Source organism: Elgaria multicarinata, chromosome 2 (genome assembly GCF_023053635.1).
Source record: "Elgaria multicarinata webbii isolate HBS135686 ecotype San Diego chromosome 2, rElgMul1.1.pri, whole genome shotgun sequence".
NCBI classification, from domain to species: Eukaryota; Metazoa; Chordata; class Lepidosauria; order Squamata; family Anguidae; genus Elgaria; species Elgaria multicarinata.
Window position 1 is genome coordinate 24,947,001 of NC_086172.1, and position 26,880 is coordinate 24,973,880.

The 26,880-nt window shown below is 45.0% G+C and overlaps 1 protein-coding gene across 1 annotated transcript in view; it reads right to left on the reverse strand.

Moving 5' to 3' along the window:
- Window positions 1–6,276: 6,276 nt before the first annotated feature.
- Window positions 6,277–26,880, reverse strand: part of LOC134392109 (cytochrome P450 20A1) — a 35,689-nt gene continuing 15,085 nt past the window's right edge. Inside the window, exons 5-13 of the mRNA XM_063116149.1 lie at window positions 25,354–25,521; window positions 23,939–24,017; window positions 21,222–21,337; window positions 18,493–18,547; window positions 17,385–17,505; window positions 15,782–15,893; window positions 13,918–13,982; window positions 9,224–9,313; window positions 6,277–8,727 (exon numbers count right to left, since the gene is read on the reverse strand). Coding sequence (XP_062972219.1) covers window positions 8,577–8,727; window positions 9,224–9,313; window positions 13,918–13,982; window positions 15,782–15,893; window positions 17,385–17,505; window positions 18,493–18,547; window positions 21,222–21,337; window positions 23,939–24,017; window positions 25,354–25,521 — 957 coding nt within the window. The 3' untranslated portion in view covers window positions 6,277–8,576. The remainder of the gene's footprint in view (window positions 8,728–9,223; window positions 9,314–13,917; window positions 13,983–15,781; window positions 15,894–17,384; window positions 17,506–18,492; window positions 18,548–21,221; window positions 21,338–23,938; window positions 24,018–25,353; window positions 25,522–26,880) is intronic.

Genomic DNA, 26,880 nt, shown 5'->3' on the forward strand with positions numbered 1-26,880 from the left:
GCAAAACTGAAGGACTTTGGCCGCATAATGAGAAGACAGGATACCCTGGAGAAGAGGCTGATGCTCGGGAAAGTGAAGGCAAAAGGAAGAGGGGCCGACCAAGGGCAAGATGGATGGATGATATTCTGGAGGTGACGGACTCGACCTTGGGGGAGCTGGGGGGTGGGGGTGGCGGCTGACAGAAAGCTCTGGCCTGGGCTGGTCCATGAAGTCACGAAGAGTCAGAAGCGACTGAACGATTAAACAACAGGGTCTGCTATGGAAATGTATAATGAAAGGACCTGAAACTAATTCGCATATACTTCAACTGAAGCAATCATGTTAATCTAATCAATATAGAGCGCTCTCACGCACACCCCACCAGCTGGTGTTGAAGGCCCATTATAAAACAAAGTGAAATGTTACTGCTTTAGTGAAGACAGTAAAACCACATATAATTTAGGGGCACAATCCTATCGGGATGGCTGTAAGCCTTTGAACTTGGAGGCTTATAGCCATCCTGTACAGAGCGGGAGAAGCAGCGGAGATTATCTTCACCTCTGTGCTCCTCCCGCTCTGTATTTGGGCTAGGTAGGCTTTTTCAGCCATCTAGCTGGGGCTCTGCAGAGCAGGAGGGAAGGAGGCTGGGGAGGCCAGGGTATACAGTGTAAGCTGGCCTCCCCAAACATCCACTCCCCTCTCCGCCCACCTGCAGCCCCCCCCCTTCCTTCCTCTCCAAGGTCGCCTTCATGAGCTCAGAGGCAGCTGGCGTGGTTCGCTCCACACCAGCTGTGAGGGGGAGGAGAGCTCAGATTCTTGGTTCTGAGATGTCTCCAAACTCGGATCCAGGAGTCCAACTTTCCTATGGCCCCCCAGGATTGCTCTCTTAAACAACTTTCACACAAAGACTATAACATGAAAGGGATGAGACACACCAGTCTCCCCCCAACCTGGTGCCTTCTGGTTTTGGACTTCAACTCCCATCAGCCACATGTCCAGTGGTCAGGAATGCTGGGAGGTTTATTCCAAGACTTCTGGAAGGCAGCAGCATGGGGAAGGCTGAGTTACACTGGCAGAAAAACGGAGAGGGTAACCCCCTAAAACAGAGGTGGTGAATCACTTTCAGCTTGAGGGCCAAATTCAATTTTGGAGAAGCTCTCAGGGGCAGGATTCCAGCAGTGGGTGGCGCAAAAGCCAAAGAGGCAGAGCTAAAAATACAGCATATTTTAGATTAAAACTCTGATTGCTTGTAAGAGACACAATTAAGCTTCTAGAATAGGGGAAAATCTGTTCAAAAGCTGGGAGGCCACCAAAACAATTGGTGCTCAGGGAAATGGGATGTACAGTAGGCATCTGGTTCACCCGTAGGGCTGGATTTGGCCCATGAGCATGAGGTTCCCCATCTCCGCGCTAAACACACAGAGAATGAATTTAAAAAGATTTTACCATGTGGCTGAACATGTATAAGAACACTTCACAACGCCAGCACAACTTGCATTTTGGTCTGGAAAGCAGGCACAACATAAAGAAACTGTGTGCACTGTCCCATCAACATTTGGACTGGTATGTGACACAAGTCTGGGGGAACATCTGACTCTCATTGTGGAGAGGGGGACCAGCATCTGGATTTTATGCCCCAGGTGCCAAAACGTCTTGGGCAAATGTTCTGAAATTTGACACAACATCTATTGGGATTGTTAAAGACCCCCAAGTTACGGCAGATGAGTAATGCCTACCGTGACTATATTTCTTCTACAAACTCCGGTTGGTGGCCCAGCTACGCCCCTATCTAGACAGGGATAACCTGGCTTCAGTTGTCCATGCTCTGGTAACTTCCAAGTTAGATTACTGTAATGCGCTTTACGTAGGGTTGCCTTTGAAGACGGTTTGGAATCTGCAGCTTGTGCAAAATGCAGCGGCCAGATTGATTTCAGGAACCAGAAGGTTTGACCATATAACACCTGCTCTGGTCCGCTTGCACTGGCTGCCTGTATGTTTCCGAGCCCAATTCAAGGTGCTGATTTTGACCTATAAAGCCTTACACAGCTTGGGACCACAATACCTGACGGAACGCCTCTCCTGACGTGAATATACCCGGTCACTACGTTCAACATCTAAGGTCCTCCTCCGGGTGCCTACTCCGAGAGTGGCTCGGAGTGTGGCAACAAGGGATAGGGCCTTTTTGATGGTGGCCCCCAGACTGTGGAATGATCTCCCTGATGAGGCTCGCCTGGCACCAAAGCTGCTAGCTTTCTGGCGCCAGGTTAAGACTTTCCTCTTTGCCCAGGCATATGGCGGCACATCCTAATTACCCACATGTTTAGTTTTTAATCAGTTTTTAATTGCTTTATGTGTGTATGTTCTGTGTTTTAGAGTTTTAAATTTTGTATACTTGTTTTTACCTCAATTTTAGAATTTCTGTAAACCGCCCAGAGAGCCCTGGCTATGGGAGCGGTATATAAGTGTAATAAATAAATAAATAAATAAATAAATAAATAAATAAATAAATACACAAGTAAGCTCCAGTGAGATGCATTTCTGAGTAAAACACATATGAGTAGGTGTAACAGTTACTTTGCTTTTGAGGGAACAGTTTGACAAGGAGATGGGTAGTTTGGGACATTTATTTTTAGAAGATCTTCCTTGTGTCTGTCTGCTGCATCCATTAACATTGTGTGACTGGCTCACTTGTGCATACGCCTCAACTACGCATGAGCTAGCAGTTCCAGTGTTATACTGTCAAGTTTTCCTGAGAAGGAAATGTTTTTAAATTGACTGTTTTAGAAATGAACACACACATACTTTGTCTCTCGCTCTGGGAGTTAAAACAAATCCCTTTAACTAGTTTTGTTTCCAAAGGTTTTGGAAACATCTGTAACCTTAAGGAAAATGGATTTTGCTTAAGCACTGAAGCAATGTTTAATCTGTATTGCTTTCTGGGGACATGTCTGACCTTCAGTTAATCAAAGATCAGAGTTACTGAGCTTTTAAAAAATATTATTATAATGCAACCATCCAAAGCAAAGCAGAAACTGTGATATTTCCCTAAGTGCAACATTTATACAAACGTTTTTATATCCACTCTTTCACCTACACACACAAATCTAAATGACTTATTAAGCTAATTCTGTTTCAGGTCTGATGGCAGGCTTGAATGGCCTCACTCAGGGCTAGCATCATGGGTAGGCATGGCTGAGCACCTGTTGAAGGCCCACACCCCAGCAAGGGGCCTACTGACGAAAGCACCCTGGACTTCCTCTTCTTCTCTGTTGCAATCTGCTTGCTCACTACCTGTCATCCAGACAACCGTGGTGATGAGAAGAAGGAGCACGGCCTATTTTTATAGAAATCAAATCAAGACCTTTCTAAACAGGATACCTGGCAGAAAATTAGTAGGCTCCAACTATGTGGTGTAGTGGCTAAAGTGTTGGACTAGGAGTCGGGGGAGATCCAGGTTCTAGTCCCCACTCGGCCATGGAAACCCACTGGGTGACTTTGGGCCAGTCACAGAGTCTCAGCCCAACCTACCTCACAGGGTTGTTGTTGTTGTGAGGCTAAAAATGGAGAGGAGGATTATGTATGCCACCTTGGGTTCCCTGGAGGAAAAAAGGCAGGATATAAATGCAATAATAAATAAAATAATAAATGTTGTGTGGGCAGAAAGCATCGCTTTGGTGGGCAACAGGACTGACATCACTGGTAAATGAGCTGCTCAAAATTGCAACATGGCAGTGACTGAAAGATTTTCCATGGCAGAGTTGTTTATCTACAACCCTCTAACAAAGTTACATGTACTTCAGTATGATCAGTAATCTCATTGCCTTGAGGAGAACAACCCGACAACATTGTATATCTTTCAGTCCCACCACCACCTTGCTGTCTGAGCATCTTGGGGTCATTTGTGGGGTGGGGTCACTGCATTTTTCTATGGAACTGTCAGCTCCACCTCTTCTGATAAAAAAAGCCTGCTATTGTTGATTTGTGTGATGCCGGTGTTCCCCCACCACACACAATTTTACCCTCACAACAGCCCTGAGAGGTCAGTTAGGCTTAGAGAAGATGACTGGCCCAATGTCACCTAGTAAGCTTCAGGGCAGAGGGGGGATTCGAACTCAGGACTCCCCACCCTACTCCAGTGCTCTTGCCCCTACACCACACTGGCTCTTCGAGATCATGTCAGCAGCTGATTCAAGTCAGAAGAATTTTAGGAGCGTCTGTCCCAGGTTAAGCTGAGCACAAGCAGGCCTCATCTTAGACCAGCATTTGCTCAGCTGCTGCCCTCCAGATATTGTGGACTACAGCTCTCATCAACCCCCACCAGCATAGTCAGTCTGGGTGATAGTTGCCATCCAAAACATCTGGAGTGAACCAGCTTGGGGACACTGGTGTAAAGGGTGCCTGGCCCAACCCCGAGCAGTTTATTGCTATCTAGACAGGAATATTGTGTGAGGAAGAATGGTGCACATCCCCTGCCCTCCTGTGACCTTAATGCTGACTTCCAGGATATATGCTGTGAGGTTAGGGGATCATGCAGGCCAATTCCCATTTCTCCCTACCCCTCCATTTCCTTTCCCTCCTCCCCCAACTGACATCCTTAAAGTGCTGCATGTCTCAACCTCAGGTGCTGGCTTCTTAAGACTCTCAGAGTCTGCGCAACTTCCAGTTTCTTTCATTGTCACCCACCACCACCACCTTTAGAAATCTCTCCCAAGGCAGAAGTGAGCACTGCCCACAGAAAACAATGGAGAAATCCAGGATTTTAGTGTAGTTTGGGCAGCAACACGTCTCCCCTCCTCCCTGGAGTCCCACATTCAAAAGGTAGCAAGAAAGATAGGACCTCCATGTTCATCTGGAATGCCAAAGACAGGAACAGCACAATGCTATGCGTGTTTACTCAGAAAGTCATATAATGAAGCTTCCTCCCAGGTGTTTACTGCGTTGGCGCCTATGCTCCTTCTCTGAGCAGATGAATTTTGAATTTATTTTGGATGGCTTTAAAAGGGGGTTGGATAAATTCCTGGAGGCGAAGGCTATCAATGGCTACTAGCCCTGATGGTTGTGTGCTATCTCCAGTATTCGAGGCAGTAAGCCTGTGTGCACCAGTTGCTGGGGAACACGGGTGGGAGGGTGCTGTTGAGCCAGTGTGATGTAGTGGCTAAAGTGTCAGACTGGGAATCGGGAGATCCAGGTTCTAGTCCCCACTTGGCCATGGAAGCCCACGAGGTGACTTTGGGCCAGTCACAGACTTTCCGCCCAACCCACCTCACAGGGTTGTTGTTGTGAGAATAAAATGGAGAGGATTATGTACACCGCATTGGGTTCCTTGGAGGAAAAAAGACGGGATATAAATGCAATAATACATACATAGAATCATAGAATAGTAGAGTTGGAAGGGGCCTATAAGGCCATCAAGTCCAGCCCCCTGCTCAAAGCAGGAATCCACATTAAAGCATCCCTGACAGATGGAGTTGAGCTGACGGCAGAAAAGTTTGCCCTCACTCTGAACTGGCTTTGAGATGCTACTATACAGCATTACATATTCACTGCCTTGACTACTTGAGCCCTGATTGGTTGGGATCACTTTCAAGGGAGAGGCCACCCTGATTAAAGAGAAAAGGCACATAAATAGCTGTTTCTCACATAGTGAACACTCCACAGACAGCAGCAAGAAAAGATGAGTGAGGGGGTAGGACATCGCCCCCACACCTTCAAAGCATTATTTTATGCTGGTGTGATTGTATCAACTATGTTGGTCCCTGGCCTACAGCTGGTCGGCCACTGTGTGAAGAGTGCTGGACTAGATGGGCCCTTGGTCTGATCCAGCCTCAGGGCTCTTCTTATGTTCTTAATTACTCTTGAACGTTCTCAACTCTCAACATCCCATAGGTCAGGGGTGGGCAAACTGTAACTCACCAGATGATTTGATCTACAGCTCCTATGATCCCTCACCACTGACTAAGTTGGCTACGACTAATGGGAATTCTAAGCTAAAAGACTGGCCCATTTTTAAAAGAACAGGACTTTTGTTAATTTATGAAGTTATATATTACTGCGTATCTATGGAGCCCTCTAAGTCACTATTTTATGTTTGGAAAACCCCATTTTCTTCCAAACTGAGAGGCAATCTATCACCCATTCTTAGAGAGGACTAGCGGGTCCTTCAAAACTGTTGTAGTGTATCGTCACCTAAATGCAATGGTCCTGTGATAGGACAAGTCAGCGTTAGTATCAGCCTAGAGCCCTCTTCAAAGGAAGACGCTAACGTGGACAAGCAAATTGTATCAAAGCAAAATTTATTTAAGGAAGAAATAAAGACATGAAGACAGGACAACAGCAAACCTAAACAAGCCCAGGATAAAGTAAGGATAGGGATAGAATAACTTCCAATTGCCATTTAACTGAGTGTAAGAGAAAGAGTCTACAAGCAGCTCTGTTCTCATCTTAAATCATGCTCAATTAATGTATGGCAGGAGAAAACGGGAGTGCCTCTACCCCAACTACCATGTAGAACTAATGTAGAACCATGTACCCCAACTAAGCTCTTCCACATGAGTAGGAATCCTGCATGAGCCAATTGCCTATACAGAGTCTTTCTCAAACTCTGCTGAATGTACGGAGGACGGTTCCAGTTCCTACTTGATGACTTACGAGTGATGATATGAAGGTGAGAATAGGCCTATTGCTACTCAGGATGTCTGCTTTTCCCTGGCTACTCTACTGTCCTTACTCAACTGTAAAAAGTGAGTTGAACTCTTGATGCTGTGGTGTTGAAAGGGTTAAAGAAACTGGCTACTGAGCTGTGATGAACAGCATTAATCCCGCTGTCAGCATTTTCTTCCCATTCTTTCTTTACTCTGCCCCGTCCTACACCAGCCTAAAGCTGTGCAATGCTGATGTTGAGCAATTTTTATCATTCTGGATAGCGATCACCTCAAACGCTGACCTCAAAATCTCATAGAATCACAATATTGGAAGGGGCCCGAAGATTGACATGTCAAGTACCCTATCCTGAAGCAGGTTCATCCAGGCACCAGCCCACATACACTAAAGAACCCCCTATAGTGTGTCCACAGGCAGAGTGGGAGACAAGGAAGGTTCCCCCTTAACAGAGATGCATGTTCAATTTAAAACAATGGTTTGTAAACAATGGAAATGACTCATTTAAGCATTAAGCCAAGTCACACATTACAGGGGAAAGCAAAAATCCCCAGGACTGCTAGCCTTTAAACTCACGGTACTGATTTTGCCGAGTATTTTTAATTGCCACCTCTATATTATAGCTAACTGTATAAACAGTATATAAATCTGCAATAACAGTTAGAAAAATTGCCTGGGGCCTGGGGGTAGAAAGAGAAGTGAAAAAGAGAGCCATTCTTCGAAAAAGAGACAGCTGACCTGAAAAGAACTTGGAACATTTGACAGTTACACTTTAGATTCATTTTGATCAGAGCTACTTTTGAAAAACATAACAAGAACCCCTCTTTAACTTGTGTAGCAAAAGAAAAAAGAAAAAGCAACCTTTTGATCAATCCAGAGGTTATAACTGAGCCTCCAGATTAAAATAATAAAACAATATGCTTCTAAGGGTTGGTTACTGTGTGAACTGAGTGCCAGACCAGATGGACCCTTGGTCTGATCCAGCATCAGGGCATTTCTTAGGTTCTTACGGTTGGGTTATTTAGAATAACCATTACTCCATTTCTCTCCACCACAACCACCCCTGAACACACACACACACACTGAATCTATATGTAAGATCTTGGTCTATCACTCTTGAACCACTCTGGCCCCAATCCAGTTAAAGTTAGTTGTGATTAAGTGCCATCGCAAGCAATAGGACTTGCACTACTCCCAGTTAACTTGTTCCATTGGTTTCAATGGGACTTAATCATGACTAATGTTAGCTGGATTGGACGGATGATAGGGATTGCAACAAATGAAGTAAATATCTAATTTGCTCTAGTAAGTGAACCTGAATATGCATCCATAGATTTATCCACTTCCGTTTTGAAACTAATCAAATTGGTTTTCTCCACCACAGTCCAGGGAGTAACAGGGGCAACTGCAACATTTTAGGGCATTTCTAACAAATAATGCACTTCTGGCTTCCTTAAATGGTCAGTTTGTACCCATTTGTCTTTTGTTAGCCACTTCAGGGCTTAATTTAAAGCTAGGACTCGCATTTTCCTATGCTACAGCTCAATCCTGAACAAGTGATCCTTCATATAATAATATGTTTTGAAAATGCTCCTTTGTGCATGTGCAGAGTGTCTTACCACACACATCTGGGCTAAGGGCTTCTGGATCGGAACATGTGGCTTTCTTTGTAGTTCTGATTTTGGAAGGGGAGGAGGGAGGGGGGAAAGTCTGTGACCATTTTTTAAACCTACAAAATTATCCACTTCTGTTAATCCTGCAGATTTGTTTACAGCATCCTAAGAGACAACTGGGTTTTATTACTGTGAGGCGATTTTCCATCAAGAAAAAGGGGAAGTACTTTAGTCATTCTCGGCCTAAAGATGGTTAGACTGAAACACTGGAAGGCAGTGAGTGATGGAAGAGGGCTCTTCTCCCGAAATGCAACTTCATTCCCCGTCTTAGTTTCTCTTGGATATAGTAATCCATGCTTCCTCCTTTGGCGAGGTGACCAGCTCATACTTGGTGTCCATGACTTGGCCTTCCACAGGGTGCAGGTGGAGTTTCCTCACTATCACACTCAGGAGGACTGTAGCTACCGTGTAGGCAAACCTAGCAATTGGAAGAGATAAGGCAAAGAAGAAAAAGTCAGAGGGCTGGATCCTAAGGTAAGCGAACAGAAGATGGACATCAATGGAAGGCATTTGCCATCCGCTGCTCTTTACTGCAACCAGCTGCACCCCGTAGGTGGTTGAAGGGGCCCCTCCTCAACAATGGGGTGAGACAAAATTTGCCTAAAATTGGAAGGCGTCTTTGCCTGATTTGGGATGATCCCGCTATCCCCCCCAACAACCCTCAGTGTCCCCATTCCACATTGTTCAGGAGGACACTGCCGTGAGTTTTTCAAGATGACCCTCCAGGCATCTACAGAGGGGATGGGAAAAACGTACCTTCCGACAATTTCCTTCCATCTTCCTAGCTGGGGATCCAAGCCTGAATTGACACAGTCCCAGAATCCATTTTATGGAAAAATATAGTGAATGGATCTCTGCTTCCCCCACATCCACATCCCAACTTATGTGAAAAGATGTTCTTGCTTTTTCCTCACCTCAGCTCAGGGCACTCCTGACTTCCTGAAAAACCCAGGAGGGAGAAGTTTTTTGTGGCGGATTCATCATTGAATCTGTCCGGATCAAATCTACCAAAAGGGGACAAAAACAAAGGTTAGAGCCCCCTTTACAACTAGATCTACAAAAATACCCAACAAGTATCCCAGTGCAAAATACATAGGGTTCCCCCTGTTTCTGTGTATGAATCAATCCAATGTCAGTTTCAACCCCGATTTCACATCATTTGGCCAGAGAGCTGCAATCCTATTTCTCTGCTCTCCCTTCTTTCCAAGCTGCATGTACCAGGCCTCCTCCTAGTTTTTCCAAACCCAGCTGCTCTATAAGTGAGTGTATGTGCGTGCTGGAGCCGATGATTCATTAGAAAGGAAAGCTTGTTTCACGATCGGGTCAGTGGGGTTCTTTAAACAAGCAATTACACAGCCTAGTCTAAATGTATGTTCCCATAATCAAGGGATTGACAAGGCAGCAAGATGATGCCATGCTGCTTATTTCCACAGGAAAAAACAGCATTTGCTGCGGTAAATTATATTGATTAAAGGCCATACCACAGCACACGTGTGGTTTTCATAAGCATGATACCTCACTGGGCGTTAGATCCTTTTTCGTTCAAGCCTTCAGCTGTTTTATTGTTGCACCTCTCCAGGTTCCCCTGAAAGGCCAACTGGAATTTGCAGTGAAACAGTAAATTCTGAAGACAGCTCACATTTGCCAGAGGTACCTGCTGCCAAGACAGTGATGATCACAACTATTAAGTAGGTACCATATACTGCAGAAAATTCCTTCTTTGTGTGTGTACGCACATCCATGTGTCTCACAATGGTTGTTGTCTGCACTAAGCCTATACGATAAGAGTCCATCTCTCTCTCTCTCTCTCTCTCTCTCTCACACACACACACACACACAAAATCTCCTTCCCTTCATGGACATGAAAGCCCACCACCACACTCTGCCTACACAGTTTTTCCCACCTCAATGAAGTCGCCCTGCCCTGCCATTCCCCCAACTCTTATATCAGTATAGGAAGTAACATGAAAATCAGCTTGACAACCAGATTTATAGAACTTGGAGAGGACTGGCAGAAAGTCTCAGGTTCAAAAGTTGATATATCCAGTTATTATTATTATTATTATTATTATTATTTATTTATTTATTTATATAGCACCATCAATGTACATGGTGCTGTACAGATAACACAGTAAATAGCAAGACCCTGCCGCATAGGCTTACAATCTAATAAGTTGTAGTAAACAATAAAGAGGGAAGGAGAATGCAAACAGGCACAGGGAAGTGTAAACAGGCACCGGGTAGGGAGAAGCTAACAGTATAGAGTCAGAACAAACTCAATATTTGAAGGCTATAGGGAAAAGAAAAGTTTTTAGCTGAGTTTTAAAAGCAGTGATTGAGTTTGTAGTTCTCAAGTGTTCTGGAAGAGCGTTCCAGGCGTAAGGAGCAGCAGAAGAAAAAGGACGAAGCCGAGTAAGGGAAGTGGAGGTCCTAGGGCAGGCGAAGAGCTCAGAGAGATCTCTCTACCTGAAGCATTGGCGATGCTGCTGTTGCCAGTAAAGGTGGAGAGAACTGGGCTACATCAGGGGTGAGGAACCTGTGGCCTGAAGGTGTTGCTGGTCATCTCCCATTAGCCCCAGCAAGCAGGTTGGCCTGATGGCAGATGTAGACCAACAACACTTAGAGGGCTGCAGGTCCCCCGCCCTGGGGCCAAACTGACCAATCATCTTACTTGGCATAAAGCAGCTTCATATTTTCATAGTCATGTACCAAACAACCCTCAGACAACCCTCTTCCTCAGATATTAGAAGAGCATGTGAGGTGGCTGTGGGTGCTACATGCCACACTCCTGGCTGCTAGGAGTGTCAGCGGCCAAGAATGGGGCTAGACAGTGTGGTCCTGTTGTTAGATAAATGTTCTTGCCCTAGGGACGAGATCCAATCAGCCCCTAAGCACGACTCCACACTTCAGCGACAGAGGGTTCAAAAGCGCTTTATTGATTATAATCAAGATCTGAGTCTCTTCAAAGGCGAGCGGTCAGACAGAGAAGCAAGGAATTCAGTACGGCATTTGAAGCCTGCAAAGGGCAGTGCCCAGTAGCAGCATGAACCAATCAGAACGTAACACTGGAACATAGCTAATCTTTGTTAAACAATCCCTTTGCTCTACTGTAAGCTAACTTTGCACTGGAGCTGAGGCTCTTGTTTTTGTTAGATAAGACAGACGCAAGGAGACACCCAAGGAGACACTCTCGCGTACGTGACGCCTCGTTTGCTGCTTAATGGCTGCTTCATAGTTTCCTTTTGAAAATGGAGTCACCTATGCTAACACTGTAACCCTCTCATGTGGTTTTTTTTTTTTTTTGCACGCAAGAGGACTTGTGTATGTCTCAACACACCCACACACCCACACCATATGCAGACAGGCAAGTCAGATAGTTTCTCACAATTTGCCTGCGCCAGACTAAGCCCATGAAATTAAATATCCCCTTCCCTCACGAGCTTTCTGAGCCCTTCTTGGAAGAGGTTCAAAAGGAAGCGCTCTTCTACTACATGGGTGAGGGTTGCTGGGTTACAACCCAGAGATCTTCAGCTGTGAGAAGACGCAGCCGGATTCTCCCCAGTTCCATTCACCCTCTATCTCCTCCCATCTGCTGTAAGCAAAAGATCCCGTCTGATTCAGCAGGCGACAAGACTGGGGGAGGAGTTGGACACATTCTTCACAGTGGAAGACCAGGTATCTCCATCGTAAAGAGAACGCAGGAAGAAAGACAAGAATAACTCTGCACAGGAAACATCCAGAGCAGCCTTCCCTAAGCTGGTGCCCTCCAGGCATGGACTATAACTCACACCATGATGTAAATTGTAGTCCAATATGCCTGGGGAGTACAGGGTTGGGGAAGGCTGGGTTAGATTATACATACACGTACATATTTTTATTTATTTATTTATTTCATTTATATCCCGCCTTTTTTCCTCCAAGGAACCCAAGGCGGCGTACATAGTCCTCCTCCCCTCCATGTTATCCTCACAACAACAACCCTGTGAGGTAGGTTGGGCTGAGAGTCTGTGACTGGCCCAAAGTCACCCAGTGGGTTTCCATGGCCGAGTGGGGACTAGAACCCGGATCTCCCGACTCCTAGTCCAACACCTTAGCCACTACACCACACAGCCAAACAATAACAACATCCTCTCCTGGAGTCAGAGAGATGCCCTGTCTCCCCTCCCCCCCACTGCCCACAATGGCCTAATGGGCAGCAGCGTGAGAGAAATGTCACTGTTTCCAGCATGAGTCACAGAGATAGCCCAAGACACTTTTGAAGCTTGGGGGGGGGGGGGGGGAGAGAAATCCCAAATCGCACTGTAAAATATAACCCTAAAAAAACTATTGACATAGTGCTCCAAAATCTGACACCCGTGGACAGCCCCTTCATCCTGCCTCATGGCAGGGATGGCTCAGCTGTCTCTACTTTTCATGCCATAACGGGCAGATTGTGGTGCCCGTTTTTAAGTGACACGGCATTTACTGTGCTAGTTCTTCATCAGCTAGTTCTGTGTTGCTACTGGAGACATCAGCACCCACAGTTCTATTGTGACAGGGCTCTGTTGCTTCTCTCCTTGCTTCGTCCAAAAATAAAGTTGCGGCTGCCAGAGAGAACAGAGCCCTTAGATGGATTTTTCTTCAATTAAGCCAACTGTCTCTCCTCCCTGAATTAAGTTGCTGACCCATTTCATGGCAACCCCAGCCCTACCCCCTACTAGGCCTCAACTGTGCTAAAACTTGCCATCTGGAGGCCAAAGAGAGCTACAACATTGATGTTTTCTCCTCTGAAAAACAGTTTTATGAACGGTGACTGCAAAATTCCATTCTCACAGTGGCCTTTTTTCTTTTCTTTTAAAAAAAGCACAAAGCATTTGCCACAGAAAGTCATGAACATTTAGAAAAGGCAGTTATCGATTTGAAAAAAAAAATGCTACAATTTTTTTTGTGAGGGCATATTTGCAGTTATGTAAAGTCCTGGGTTTGGAAGAAAAAACGTCACCTCATTCTCCAGCCTTTTCTCCAGATGGACTAATTTGACTACAACTCCCATCATCACATGGGAATTGTAGCCCAACACATTTGGAGGGCACCATGTGAGGTAAGGCTATTAAATTAGAAGGTTAAGAGCTGAACTACCTGTTCAGAAACTTGACCGTGGCCTGCACCACTTCAGAATTCATAGCATCATAGAATAGTAGAGTTGGAAGGGGCCTACAAGGCCATTGTGTCCAACTCCCTGCTCAATGCAGGAATCCACCCTAAAGCATCCCTGACAGGTGTTGTGCTTCTGTGGAAGAAAATCACATGTTTAATTCTACCCTACTTCTAAAACGTTCTGCTTGATTATTATTATTTTTTAAAACTACCAATGTATTAAGGAGAAGGGTTCTCTTTCATGTGCTATTTTTCTGATTTGCAAGGCATTGGGGTCTGTTTTGGTGGCGTTGTTTTTTTACATGGAAGAGCATTCAAACATGCAACATCCCACATGCATCTGAAATGGGACAGCCCAAGGACTGTGCCACATGATAGGCCTAGACCACCTGTTCAGAACCAAGAGACAAAATGAGCAGAGGAGCGGGGAGCGGATTAAGTAATTCTATAATAAAATAATTTGTGTTCATACTTATAGGGCAGCGGCCAGGCTGAGCTGTCCTGCAACACCACGCCAAGAGCATAGAGCACCAGAGTCTGAAATGGAATTAAAGACGCACCATTTTAGCCAGCCCAAAATAACACGGCATTGTCACGATAAACTGCATACAACAGAAATCCATTCTGTGCATTACTAACTTTATTCATGTAAATGCATGCAACACGCACACGCACACACACTGAGATTCCTTGCCCTATTGCCAGCCGTTTTACAGTCTTAAATGGAAAATGAACCAACCCAGTTTTATATCTGCCGTTAATACAGGAGGGCTATGAAAAGGAGACTTTTTTTGAGAAAGGAAGTGAGAGCAGCCAGATACTAGGAACCCTTTATGAGAATTTCCTTTAATTTCCTCAAGGTGCAGAAATGCAGGAGGACACAGTACATAATGGCTCCGAAAAGATCTACATGAAAGCACCTGTAATCATCTTTTTATTTTACATATGGGCCCTGGAGGTAGTCAATAAACAAGAGTGACAGAAGCCAATCGCGTTTTCTAGTTTTCTTGTCTTTTAGAGTAGCTGCTTTGCACCATTCTTACAGGTGTGAAGAATAGTTTGATGTTCTCAGCGCAAAGAACTGAAGTTGGCCCAGCAAAGCATGTTTACTAGGAGGCAAGTCTGACAGAATTCAGTGAGACTTAATAGCCCCTGTCAAAGGGAGTAAGGCAGGTAGCTACCAGAAGGAGGGCCTTCTCTGCTGTGGCACCCCGGCTTTGGAATGAGTTCCCTAAGGAGGTTCGCCTGGCACCTACATTATATTCTTTTAGATGCCAGATGAAGACCTTTTTATTCTTTCAGTATTTTAACAGTCTATAAAATAATTTTAACTTTGCTGTTTTAAATTTTTATTTCTGCACTGTTGCTGATTTTATCCTGGTTGTGCTTTTATACTGTATTTTATATTATGGTTTTATACTGTTGTTTTATACTCTGAATGTTTTTAATTTTTGTGAACCACCCAGAAAGCTTTGGCTATTGGGCGGAATAGAAATGCAATAAATAAATAAATAAATAAACAAACAAACATGGCTGCATATACATCTAATGAAGTGTACAATGTCCACCAAACCTTACGCCAAAACAAAGGTGCCACAAGACTCATTTTTAATTTTTGGTGCAACAGACTAACACGGCTACCTTCTGGAAATTGCCAGTACAAGGGTGTAATTTTTGGGGGGAGATGGCATGAGGTGGTAAGGAATATATTATAGATGCCTTTAGTTAAAAAAATTACTGCTAATTTAGAATAAGATAGAACAGCAGATATGCATTTTTTGCTACACCTCTTTGTTTTCCTTTATAATTTATTTATTTATTTATTACATTTCTATACCGCCCAATAGCCGGAGCTCTCTGGGCGGTTCACAAAAACATAATAAAACATTCACACTGGTTTGGATGTTCATACCTGGGCTTAACAAGTTGAGATAAGAACAAGGCGCTCAGCCAAACCGTGGTTTAAGATCTGGGCTTGTTCCATAACAAGTAACCACAGTTCCTCAGTGTGGATGGAATGGGAAACTATGGTTAATTGAAGGTTTGCTAGTTTAACCATGGCTTATGTAAAAGAAGAAGCAAAGGGGCGGCATGAGGACGCAAAAGGCTCATTCATATCTCAGCTCTATCTCAGCTCATTAACCCAACATATGATTGAATCAGCTCACTGAAATGTTTTTTTAACATTCTGGTTTCTATGTGTGTGCGTGTGTTAATAAACACTATGCCCTCATATATAACTATCTTCTGAGGCATCCCCGTAATAAAAATAAACAAATGATTAGTATCCACCATGATGACACAAAGGATTTGTTGCACCAGGCTTCCAATCCTACCTCTTTGGGAATAATATGCTGGTCAACTCTGCCCTCCAGCTCCTGAAGCCGTGCTGCAACTGGTGTCAGCTTCGCCGTCCTCACTGTCTCGCACAGGACCTGCCGGCAATATCTGCAATGAAAGCCTTTACAAGCCTTTCTTTTTAAATTTAAAAAGCAGCCACACACACTTCTACAGACTCCAGAGGCAGCATTCTTGGATTCCATAACACCAAGAACCCAACCAAGGTCTCAACATTAAACTAACCAGTCCCAACACAACTTATGATGGAGGTTAATGCACTAACATACCAGTTGCATTTCAGTCGGCTGCATTCCCAGTTCCCAGACAAGAAGCCTGCTGTGGGGGTCACACACTCCTTCCCTCGCTTCTCAACAAATTCCTCCTGCCTTCCAAGATTGGCTTTATTTATTTATTTATTACATTTATATACCGCCCCATAGCCGAAGCTCTCTGGGTGGTTTACCATCAGGGTGCAATGTTGGGGTTCCTAACATGGAGCATACCGGCACAAATGTGCCCAAAGACACTTCTTTTGGCACCTACCAGACTTCCTGCCCCACCTGATTTTTATTTTTAGATATTTTAATTTTTTAAAAAAGTTTGCCTTCTGGGAAAGACGGGCTTCGTGGCCAGCCACACCCACCATATCAGCCATTTTGTGAATGGACAAGCTTAGGGTGACCCTATGGAAAGGAGGGCAGAGTTCCTGTATCTTTAACGGTTATTATTATTATTATTATTATTATTTATTTATATAGCACCATCAATGTACATGGTGCTGTACAGAGTAAAACAGTAAATAGCAAGACTCTGCCGCATAGGCTTACAATCTAATAAAATCCTAGTAAAACAATAAGGAGGGGAAGAGAATGCAAACAGGTACAGGGTAGGGTAAGCAGGCACAGGATAGGGTAAAACAAACAGTAGAAAGTAACAGTTGCATAGGAAAGGGAATTTCAGCAGGTGTCATTCGTATGCATGCAGCACCTGATGAAATTCCCTCTTCATCACAACAGTTAAAACTGCAGGAGCTATACTAGAGTGACCAGATACAAAAGAGGACAGGGCTCCTGCAGTTTTAACTGCTGTGATGAAGAGCGAATTTCACCAGGTGCTGCATGCCTACAAATGACACCTGCTGAAATTCTCTTTTCTATACAACTGTTAAAGATGCAGGAGCCCTGTCCTCCTTTTCATAGGGTCACCCTAGACAAGCTCCCTCGGCAGCCATTTTGTTAGAGCACCATGGCACGCTCTCAAAATTACAAACACACTTATTAACCCCCAAAGCTTGCAAACTCCAGGTATAATGCTACCAGATTGAAATAGGGGTGCAAGCCCTGATTGTGAGGTGAGCTGTAGTTATGAGGGCAATTCCATTTTGTGTTAACCACACTTTGCACCAATGTACACATAACATTATACTCAAGCAAACCATGGGAGTGAGGTTAGAAATTGGGAGGAAGAGCAAAAGTAGAAGAGTGTGAGAGACTGTGGTACACACTTGCTCTCAAAACTGGTTAGGACATCAGGAATGTTGTGTTTACACTGGGCTAGTAGTGTCACCACCTTAAAAAAATTACACACATACACACACACCTGAGTTGCTCAAGTTTTGCATGTGTAATTGGGCCTTTGCCAAGAACTTGGTCCATCTCATTGTAAAGCTTCTGCTGAACTTCTTTAGAGGTAGTCAAGAAATAGACTGCCCAGGTGCACACTATTAAAACAAAAACGTCAGAGGACAAAATTATATGTTTAGTCAGCAACTTCTTCCTTACAATTCACAGTTCCCGTACTACAGCTTAAAAAAAAAAGACAATGAAGGAACAGCAATTTTAAAAATCAGATAATATGAAGCCGTGCTCCCCACAAAGAGGAAACAGCTGGGTTCTGAGGAAATGAAAGCATATGCTTGCAAAAACCAGGACCAGGAGAACATTTTAAAAGGCTGCGTAGTCTTTTGAAGTTATGTTGCAACTTAGCAATTATATAAAGCTTTTTGCCTAAGTGCTCCATGCACTTCACATATATTATTATCTCAGCCATCTTGTAAACTAAGTAGTATTATTGCCCCCATATTACCAATGAAGGCTGGGAGCTCATGGCTTGCCTAAAGCTATCCAGAGAGTTTACAGCTGAGCTTACCCATAGGAAACTGCCTCACACGGAGTCCGATCCTTGGTTCGACTAGCCCAGGATTGTCGACCCTAACTGGCAGCAACGGCCTCTCCAGGGTTTCAGACTGGAGGTCTTTTCCAGCCCTACTACCTGGAGATGCTGGGGACTGAACCTGTGCATGAGCTCTACGGCTGAGCAACAGCCCCTGCAGACTTGAGCTGGAGACGTCTAGCTCATATCTACTACGCAACACTAGACTCCCCAAATAAAGCTCTAGAACAAGGGTGGAGAACCTCCCTGCTTCTCCAGAGTCCAGTTTGTGGAGCCTTAATGCATGCCACAAACATGGGCTTATATCAGCCTCCCCAAACCTGTACCCTCCAAATGCTTTTGACTACAACCCCCATCAGCCCCAACCAGCACAGCAATGGCAGTCAAACACAACATGCACAGAAGTCAAAACAAACTATCTATATTACGGGGAAAGCAAGAATTTGAGGGCACCTTGAAAACCAGCTATTGTGCTGCGAGCTTTCAGAGGCACCGGCCCCTGCCCATCCGTTGCATCACGCTTTTATGTACTTACACTTAGCAGTGATTATTGACCCTGCCAGGGAGAATATCATAGTGTCTTCCAAAATCTAGGAAACAAAATCTGGTTCAGGGAGATGGAATCAGTATATGGTAATTTTCTCAAAAGCCCACCAAAGGTCTTGATTGAGAGGAGAGAGAGAAAACAGCAGCACATGAGTTACCGCCAAATCTAAGAAGCATTTTCTTAGGGATTTTTAGAATGCTTTACGTATCAAAACATCTGGCATTCTTTCCAAATTAATTGCAGCTACAATGGAAAGAGATCCCAAAAGGAAGAAATGAGTAATCTTCTACTGGGTAGAACAAACATGCATCAGCAGTGTGGCCAGGATCACGCCCTACATACACGGAATCCCTATACTTCTGCGTTTACTTAGACGTTAAGTGCCACCGCGATCAATGGGGCTTTCTCCCAAGAAAGTCTGCAAGGGACTGTAGTCTTAAGGCACAACCCAGTATTGAAGATCCACCAGCTCAGGAGCTATACAACGGTAAATGGTTTGATTTAGAGGGTGTGTGTGTGTGTGTGTGTGCGCGTGAGAGAGAGAGAGAGAGAGAGAGAGAGAGAGAGCGTATATATATAAGAGAGAGAGAGAGAGAGAGAGAGAGAGAGAGTGACTGTGAAAGAGAATGGACATAGCACCATCTACTTAGGCCCACCCACTGCTGGCATGTGGCCCCCAACAGGTTTCCACATAAGCAACGTGGCCTTCAGACCAAACAAGCTTCCCCGTGCCTAGGCTATAGGATTCTGGAACACCAGATGTGCCACTGCTGTGACAGATACACTAGTGGAACATTCTGCTGGCAGAACCATCCTGTGGGTGAAGCAGAGTAGGAGAAAACCCACCCACCCACCACTCTAAATCAAACCATTCACCATTGTATAGCCCCCCTCAGCTGGTGGATCTTCAATCATAGGTGGGCACAGCACATTTCATTAGGCTGTGTACCCAGGGATTTTTTTTTTAAAGGTGAACATTTATTGAATACTCAAGCATAAAGGACATTGTTTTTATTCCTTTATCTATTAAACACTCTAGACAGTGATGCCTTGCTCTGCGTTAGGCTTGCCTGACCATGGGAGGGCTGTTGCAGTTGGGGGAGGGGATTAGGATATGCTCCTCAACCCCAGCATTGGTGGGGCTTTGTGATGACACTTTGTGATACAGAGGGGCTTATGAGGTGATATTAGCCTTCCGGGGGGGGGGGGGCTCCTCCCAGCCTCTTTGAAGCACGGCTCCTGGCAGACAGGCTTCCAGAAGAGTGATTCACGTTCACTCCTGCTGCCAGGAGCAATGGCGCACTGTCAGGGGAGGCAGCGGAGCAGCTGGAGGGCCATCCCTGCCACATAGGTACCATTTTGGTGCAGGTGCACCTAGTACCATTTACACACACCTTTATTGGCACAAGGTCGGTCAGAATAGCTGCTCCAGCAGAGGCCTAGTGGCTGAAGGCACATGGCTCCAGGCACAGGGGCTCCCAGCTGAGCAATTCCGTTTCACTCCTGCTGCTGGAGCAATGGTGCTCTCCCAGAGGCTGTGGTTTTTCGGTGCGGCGGCAGAGCAGCCAGAGGGCAGCCAGAGGTCCGTCCTCGCTGTGTCTGGATCCCTACTCAATGGCCCTCACAACTCGGTGCTTATTGCTTGAGACATTAGGGTGCGCCTGCACACCCCTGGCAGACCCATTGCCATACTGGATTATTCCTCAAGACTGCAGCCCTTTGCAGACTTACTTAGGAGAAAGAGCATACTTATGCTTGATCACAGCTTCTCCAAATCTGTTGCCCTCCAGATGTGCTGAACTGCAACTCCCATGACCTGGCTGGCTAGGGATGATGTGGCCCAACACATCTGGAGGCCACCAGACTGGGGAAGGCTGAGCTCTATCCTATTCTACACCAGGAACTTAGGAACTTACTGCATTTGAACAAGGAACTAAAACTGCTTTTTTGAACTGCCCTGAGGAAGGACCCAGTTTTTGGAGTCCGAAACGCGTAGACTTATCTGAATAAACATATTTCAAGAAAGGCATATCTGAATAAACATTCTTCAAGAACTCCTTTTTAGGATCCACCACTTGCCATTTGGCTTTTTTTTTTTTTGCACACCCCAGACCAAAACCATGCCCCTGTTGAAATCCCCAGACCCAGTGCAAAAAATCACCCCCCTACCCTGACATCAAGGGGAGAGGGGAATTAAAAACAGCTGCCCCTGCATAGACAGATAGAGCATGGAATATGACGCAGCTCAGTACCCAATCAGAGCACACAAAAGAAAAATATGTATCAGTGCTCAAGGTTGGGAGAGCAGAAAAGCCACTAGTTGAACCCAAGGCAGCCCACATCGGGACAAGGGCAAGTCAAGTAACAAAGGATTTCTCACTACAAATTAAACGAATGTCACATCCCCCAACAAAACATCAACGTCCACCCTTGGTGAGTCCTTGGAAGAATAACCAAATACAACTGAAAGGCACATGTCCATTCCTCATATCTCGTCATATCTTATTTATTTATTTATTTATTTATTTATTGCATTTCTATACCGCCCAATAGCCGAAGCTCTCTGGGCAGTTCACAAAATTATGGGATCCCATCTATTACACACATCACATTCTAGCTAGGTAGTCATTTAAAATAATCAAACCCACCAAGACGCCATTAGCAGCAGATCTACTGGAAATTCCATTAATGGTTAATTACACAACAGGTGTAGATACCTGCTTGTCCGCCAGGTTCCCCTGCAGTAAAGAGTCGATGAAGATGTGCCGGTTGAAGCTCTTTCCCTGCCGCTCTTTTATGACTTTCTTCAAGACCAACTCCATCTCCATTAGAGCTTTTAAGCATAGAAAAAACACATGAGTTATTTCATTAGCCAGGCAGCTTGACCCTTTTCCCTCACGAGGGCTTCTTTCACACATTATGGACTAAGAGTGTCTTCAAACAGCTATAGATCTATTTCACTCCAGCTCTTTTCCAAAAGTAGAGTAAACATGAGGAGAGAAGGAGGAGGAGGAGGAGGAAAAGAAGAAGAAGAAGAAGAAGAAGAAGAAGAAGAAGAAGAAGAAGAAGAAGAAGAAGAAGAAGAAGAGGAGCAGCATCTTCCACCTCTGCCCCAATGCCCCTACATTCACACAACTAGTGGAAAGGGGAGCCTGTAGATGTTGGGCAAACATGTGGATGTCAGGACCAAGGTGGAAGGCACAACGACAAAGGGGAGAGTCCAGGAGGGCCTGTCCTATTTGCCCCTCATACAATTGGAGGGAGGAAGGAGTATATAGTGCTCATGTATACGTCTGTTTACATCAGGGATGAAGAATCTCAGGCCCGGGGGCCAAATCCAGCCCGCCTGTGTCACCTGAAGGCCCTACCTCCTGTCCCAACTCTTTGGTGGTTTCATGGCTTTTGTGTAGATTTTTCCCCATCCTAAAAAGTTGAAATGCCTCTCCTAAAGCTTAGTTACTGGCAGGAAGGACTTTAAGCTAAATTAAGCTGGTATTTTTTATACTTTGCTCCCACCCCATTTGCCTTTGGCCCCACCAACCCTGAGGGTTTCTCCAAAATGCAAGCCCATCCTCAGGCTGAATGGAGTCTATCTATCTATCTATCTATCTATCTATCTATCTATCTATCACATTTATTTCCTCCAAGGAACTCAAGACAGCATAGTACATAATCCTCCCCCTCTCCATTTTATCCTCACAACAACAACCCTGTGAGGTAGGTTGAGCTGAAAGTCTGTGACTGGCCCAAAGTCACTCAGTGAGCTTCCATGGCCAAGTGGGGACTAGAACTTGGATCTCCCAACTCTCAGTCCAACACTCTAGCCACTACACCATACTGATAACATGTCTGATTTACTCACTGGGGGGAAATAGTAAGTGGCATTTCTTAAGCACTTGATTAGGAGACTGAGGATCGTTGGGGGAGAGTCTTTAACCTGTCCCCCCATCCCAGTGATCAAACACAAGATCACTGAGGTGAGGAGTCTGCTTTGGGGCCACTGCGAGAGAGGGAAGCTAAACTTTTCTCCCTCCAGCCCCCGCCCCCCGTGACCCCAATTGAAAGAACTGTTTCCCCACCACCATTAGTATGATGAAAGCATTGATTCAGGTTGCTTCGGGGGTCTTCTTCCCACCCTAGCCAACCCAATCAGGAGGTCTACTTCCCCTCTGCCATTAGCCGCATGGAAGCAGTGACCCCAAATGGGAGGGTGTGTGTAATTTGGCAGTGGCAGGGGTGATGAGGGCCACAAACAGGCCTTTGGGAAAGCCACATATAGCCCTCAGGCTGTGCACCCCTGTTTTCAACCAATAACCCCTTCCTTCCCCAGCCAGGAAATATGCACATTTATTTCACACAGGGAGCTCACGCTAGTTTTAAACATCACCCGTTTTGCAGACTCTGACCAGCTTTGGCTCTGGCTGGAATGTGGACCCTGACAGGTGTCAACCAAGGCAATACAGACCTTGAGAGGAAAAGGTGCAAAAACTCTATAGAGTTTTGAAGTTTCCGGAGTGGAGAGGGGTGGGGCAAGAATGAGGGGAGGAGATATAATGGGCCTGTTCAGAAGACACCTTAAACCATGGCTTTAACCACAGTGGTTAAGCCAGAAAGCTAGGCCGTGTTCAGAAGACACCTTAAACCATGGCTTTAACCACGGTGGTTAAGCCAGAAAAGCTAGGCCGTGTTCAGAAGACACCTTAAACCATGGCTTTAACCACGGTGGTTAAGCCAGAAAGCTAGGCCGTGTTCAGAAGACACCTTAAACCATCATCATCATCATCATCATCATCATCATCAACTTTACCCGCGTCTCCCCATGGTTAAAGCCGTGGTTTAAGGTGTCTTCTGAACGTGGCTTTCTGGCTTAACCACTGTGGTTAAAGCCATGGTTTAAGGTGTCTTCTAAAAGGGGTCAATGTGTTTGACTGGTGCAGGGGAGGTATCTTTGGCATATATTCCCAACTCTCAGCAACACAGATGTATGGTTTGACAAAATACTGTGCTGCACAACAGCTGCCTAACAGAGGGCAGTGCTTAGAGTTTAAATATTTATGTCCTGCCTTATCCAATTTGCCTGAGGCAATACTATTGAACAGCACAGGAGTGGCAAATCCAGCCAGCTGGAAGTTCTGCTTAGAAATGATCAAGTTTCTAAGTGTCTCGCTCACATTTTTTTAAAAGCCTCTGCAGCTATGAGAATCTTCTCCTTTTTCATAAAAACTGAACCAAAGAAAGTCCAGGACAATCTGTACTGGAAGATAAAGCAAAGCCATTTTCAGGACAACCACGTCGATTTCAAGAACCTCCAAATAGGTTTCCCACTGAAAAAAGATAATATGGTTTCCCACTGAAAAGGATAAATTTCACAGCCAGGATATGCTAATCACATCTTTGCATTCATTACGCATGGATTAAAAGGAATGGAACTTACCATCTTCGTACAGCTTTTTTCTGGTCACGCTTTTGTCAAGTGACCCATCCAAGAAACCCTTTCCAATTTCTGCCCAGATCTGAAACAGGTGAAGATGGACAATATTACCCTTCCAGACAAACAGAGTCTGGTCTTACTTCAATCTTCCCAAAATATAAAAAATCAGGATTTGGGCTCTATCGGAAGGACGCAAAACAGAAGGCTGACTCCCATTGGTTTAAATCCTAAGAAAAATTAACTTAAGGAAGCTCATGGAAAGAAAGCTTCCCAGCGCTCCCTCCTCAGCACTCGGCTGCTCCCCTCCATCCTACATTGGTCAGGAGGGCACCCGAACCTTTCGAGGGGCTCTTTAGTCAAAGGGGAGAGGGTGTGAAGGTTTTCTACCACAAACTTCCTGAAGTTTAAGTTGTATTAGGATCCAAGCCAATGTTTTACACGGGCACAGTGGTGACCTGCTGAAATTACAATATAGTCCAAAGAGTGCTGTTGAAAGAGAGCCAGGATGGTTCAACAAATCATCTGCTAAAGAACTAAACCCCACGGTAGATGATGGATTTATATATTGCTCTGTATCCACTATCAGAGGCAGTGTATGCCTATGTACACCACTTGCTGGGGAACATGGGCAGGAGGGTGCTGTTGCACTCATGTCCTGCTTGTGGGTTCCCTGTCAACAGCTGGTTGGCCACCGTGTGAACAGAATGCTGGACAAATGGACTCTTGGTCTGATCCAGCACGGCTCTTCTTATGTTCTTAAGTCTCCCAAGAAATAAAAAGAAAGAAGGACCAAAAGAATCAAAGGAAAAAACAGAATCAAAAAGAATCACAATACAGAATCAAAAAGAAACACAATACAGAATCAAAATATTTAAAATAAAATTATGCCAATAAAATTGTAGCTGGTCAATAAGGGAAGGCTTGTTTAAGTAAAGATGTCTTGAACACCAACTGAAAATAAAGCAACGTTGCTGCCTGAAGGACATCAGTTGGCAGAGAATTCCACACAGACCAGCCTTCCTCAACCTGGGGCGCTCCAGATGTGTTGGACTGCATCTCCCAGAATGCCCCAGCCAGCTGGCTGGGGCATTCTGGGAGTTGTAGTCCAACACATCTGGAGCGCCCCAGGTTGAGGAAGGCTGACATAGACTGAACACACCCTGAAGGCCGTACTCCGAGTGGACTCCAAATGGAACGCAGGTCCATGCGGCACCACCAAGAGTGTCTTATCTGAGGACCTCAGTGAGCAGGCAGGCTGGCAAGGGAGGAGGCGCTCTCTGAAATAGATCTCAGAAGGCTATTCCAATAACTAAGCGGGTTTGGCGATGCGGTTAAAATAAGCAGTGAAACGATTTGGCATCCTGCTGCATGAAACGGCACTCAAGATAACATTTCTGCCTCTTCCCCCGTAGGCTTACCGCATCGTGGTTCTTACGAAATCGGATTACTTCCTGGTCATCTTCAAACCTGCTGCCCATGGAGCTCTGTGTGACGCCCTTCATTGAAAATCCCAGCATGTGCTGGCTGAGGGGCACATGCTGAGACTCCGGGAAGGTCAGCCATTTTGCCAGCAACTCTTCTGACAGCTGAAAGAAAAGAAAATGAAAAGCTGCGTTGACCGCATTGTTTCCTCATTTGTTGCTGTGAAAAAGTTTTGGGGATGCCGCCAAAACTTGAAATGAAGAGATTCATTGGTAAAACTTATTTTATCTTCCTAATGCCCATATTCATACTGAGCTTGGATGGCTAGCTAATAAACATTAGTATTTTCATTATTCAAAGACAGAGCCTGCATAGCTAAAGCATCTAAAGGTAAACATTTGCTTTCTGAAGGAAATGTAAATATTCAGCAGTGCTCAGGCTCATGGAACGATGTCACTTAGCCCTTTAGTTAGTGTTTTCCAAACTAATCATTGTAAAAGTTTGGATTTGAAATCTTCCCACACACCAATCATGTTTGAAGAAACAATGTTGTAGGTTAGCACCCATCCCTTGTTCAACGTTTCCTTTTCACTCATAGGTTTGCTTTCTGAATCTAGCCATGGGCAACCGAGGACATTTCTCTCTTGTATCGGGGAGAACTTTTGTACCTTCTTAGTAAGTAGAAGTTTACTTTAAATCTGGGCGCTGGTGGGTGGCACTGGGAGAGGATACTGGAAAGGGAGCCCAAGGAGGAGGAGGTTGGGAATGAGGCAGTGCAGTCTCAGGTGGCAGGCTGCACTGCTTCCCTCTTCCTCAGCTCCTGTTCGTACTGCAACCCTTCGCTCTAGCGGCTCCGAACTGACTGTAGGGTAAGCAGCCAATCAGCGAGGAGAAAGTAGTGTCATGATGCATAACATGCCATAAAGCCTGATGCCATTCCCAAGATGACCTTCGTTGAGGTGCACACACAACAATTCATATGTACATACAACGAGATCTTGGAATAATGGAGAACTTTCATCCAAGACTTTCCTCATCCAGAGGAATTCATAACTTGACGGGCAACTGACAATTTCTGTTAGGTTAAGTTCGTCTATCGCTAGAATGAATAGGGTCATTTCGACTATGGGGCAGTACAGAAATGAAATAAATAAAATAATGGAAGTGTTGTTACAAACGGTATGCTTTAGGGTGGATTCCTGCATTGAGCAGGGGGTTGGACTCGATGGCCTTATAGGCCTCTTCCAACTCTACTATTCTATGATTCTATGAAATAGGAACGGCAATGTAACTAACCATCCTGGAACCCTAATCATGATGAGATGGTATAACTGCTTGCAACATCAGACCAATGTTCTTCAAATGATCATGTGATATCCCCATTCTAGTGTCAACAGACTTTCCCATGGATTTCATTGGAAAGAGCCGGCTTGCATATGCAAAAGGATGAGAGTATGGAGCTGATCCCACTCCAATAGAAGCGAACTGAGAAGCTTCTTTGCACAGGAGTTCTGAAGCAAGGC